The sequence below is a fragment of the Sander lucioperca genome, chromosome 17 (assembly GCF_008315115.2).
Source record: "Sander lucioperca isolate FBNREF2018 chromosome 17, SLUC_FBN_1.2, whole genome shotgun sequence".
In the NCBI taxonomy this organism is placed as follows: Eukaryota; Metazoa; Chordata; class Actinopteri; order Perciformes; family Percidae; genus Sander; species Sander lucioperca.
Genome location: NC_050189.1, coordinates 25,861,644 through 25,864,143, shown reverse-complemented (window position 1 = coordinate 25,864,143; position 2,500 = coordinate 25,861,644). Strand labels below are relative to the sequence as shown.

The 2,500-nt window shown below is 41.3% G+C and overlaps 1 protein-coding gene across 3 annotated transcripts in view; it reads left to right on the top strand.

Annotated features, from left to right (window-relative positions):
- Positions 1 to 2,500, top strand: part of si:dkey-19b23.10 — an 18,654-nt gene that overhangs the window by 11,021 nt on the left and 5,133 nt on the right. For all 3 annotated transcript variants that reach the window (XM_031285144.2, XM_031285145.2, XM_031285143.2), the window contains exons 2-3: positions 1 to 268; positions 667 to 908. The exon at positions 1 to 268 is cut by the window's left edge and continues 1,183 nt beyond it. In XM_031285144.2, the coding sequence (XP_031141004.1) occupies positions 1 to 268; positions 667 to 908 (510 nt within the window). The remainder of the gene's footprint in view (positions 269 to 666; positions 909 to 2,500) is intronic.

Below are 2,500 nucleotides of genomic sequence, written 5' to 3'. Positions count from 1 at the left end.
CTACCTCCTCCTTCCCACTCACCCTCTAAAATGGACTCTCCCAGTGCATTTGGGGGCACCGGACATTCGTTGTCCCAGGGTGGAGATTCACTTGGTACGCTCCAGTTTTTCACTTCGCACCTTCAGTCTCTCCCATCTATCCATTCCTCTGGGATGATATGGAAGTTTCCACTGCTGTCACACAACTTTCCACAGTCGTCAGGCGACCCCAGTATCATCGAGGGCAACCTGAGACCTTCTCATGGTAGTGACTATGGCAACATCACAGGTAAGGCATTGTGTGTGCACTTTTGTGAACTTTATTTCCCCCCCCCTTACAAAAAACCACAGGTTAATACCCACATGTAAATTTATGGGACATGTGGGTTTTTGTAGGTGAGGTTGTGAAATGTCCCGTTTCCTGTATGTAAATTCCATTTTCACTTTTCACATTTTCACATATAAAACCATTTGTACTATTGTAGAAGAATTACTGTATGTGCCTTTGAGTTCATATGTGGGTTTTCACAAGAATTGATTAGTGTCTCCAACTAACAAACAGATTCTGTCAGTGTGCGGTGAAATGCTTTCCTGTCTACACAGATAAGAGTGATGTTTCTGACTTTTTTTGTCATCACGGCGCATTAACTTCCACTGCTATTGTCTTCCCCATTCTTATTTTTCCAGCCTCCCATGTTCAGTCTCCAGAAGTGGCATTCCTCACTTCCGCATCCCACTCTTCATCCCTCCATCCATCCAGAGCCCTCTGTCCCTCCAATACTCCTTCCCTCCATCCCTCCTTTCATCTTCCCACTCATCCATCTCACCTTTCCGGCCAACACTATGAGGCAGCAGAAAAGTTAGCTCCTTACATTGTGACCCAGAAATCAAAGAATGAACAAGCTAATCCAAACCAATCACAGCTACAGGTACAGTATGGCACTTCTACTATTTTTTCACCCCAGGAAACAATTAAAGCACATATATAGAAGTTTGCAATTTGAGGAAGTATGCTTGCACTTTGTGCTTGCTGAGTTTGAGACAAGAAAAGTGATATACTGTATATCCTGTGTGTTTATAAGACGAGACGTGAGATTAATTTGAGGTAAAATTCTAGATTAACGGGTTGCTACATTTAAGTGAAGAAAACCTTCAGTTGATGCATATCCTCTACTAGTTGGCTAATGTCATTTTGTCCAATAACTACTTGGTATTTAGTGCTTATTAGCAAATATTAGCATAATTGCATGCTAAACTAAGATGATAAACATCGTAAACATTATACCTGCTAAACAGCTGCATGTTAGCATTGTCATTGTGAGCATGTTATCATGCTGATGTTAGCACCACTGTGCCTAATGGTGCATTTCCACTGCATGGTACAGCTTGACGCGTCTCTACTAGACTCACTCTTTTTTGGTTTTCCAATAGCAAAAGTTCTGGACAGTACCTGGTACCTTTTTTGGTACCACCTCAGTCAAGGTTCCAAATAAAGCTGACCCGATACTAAAAGGTGGAGTTAAAACACTGCAGACCACTAATTGGTTAGAGGGAATCATCATTAGCATGACATTGGACATCCTGCACAAACACAGTATTTTTAAATGGCCAAGCTACCATCAATAATTCCCACAATTTGTTTTTCATTCACCTAACAATGGTAACCCACAAAAATCATTGTACACTACGTCGTACTCTACGGAGCAACTCCTTACAACTGACAAAGTGCAGACATTTCTCTGTTTGGTTGCCGGTGAAAGAATTCAATGTGTGTCACGGGGAAGATGATGTTATGGCGATCAGGTGAAAATCCAATCTACATTGAGGGAGTATCCGCAGTGGAAAACAAAAAGAGAAATGTAGTTTTAGTGACTCGAGTCGAGTCGAGCAGTACCATGCTGTGGAAAAACGACTTTAGTACAGCCTCACAGATCCGCTAGTGTGTCCGTAGACTCTTTTAGCTTTTTTTCTTTAATTAGTCAGAAAGGACCATTCTGTTGACTATTTAAACCTTTTTAAAGGAAGTGTTTTTACAGGAAGTATCCAGGCTAAAACCATATATTAATTACATACAGAAATGTGTAAGTTCAGGTTTTATGAGTTTATTCAGAGTAAAAAGCAAATTTAAAATGTAAAAACAAGAGATTATGCTTCTTCGTGAACGACGACTGCACACACTCGCTACAGCTGGAGAAGCTTTGCAGAAGTAGTGGGCGGACATATAAATGGTTATTTACAAGAAATTACATTAGTTCCAACTGCATTTCTGTTCCTAAAACCACAGACTAAGTCTCGGTCTGTATGTTTAGACATGTTGAATAGGTGAAGGGTGTAAATGAGACAGATTTGGAGTTTGTGAAAGACATGTTATTCGCCTTTAACAGAGCCAGGCGAGCTGTTTCTCACGGACTAGTCTATATCCACGACGTTCCACTTCCGGGATTGCTCCGTTGCAGACGGAAATTCTGCCGGATTTCACTCATTTAGGCCGGATATCCGTCGCCTTGGGCTTCCTTTGTGT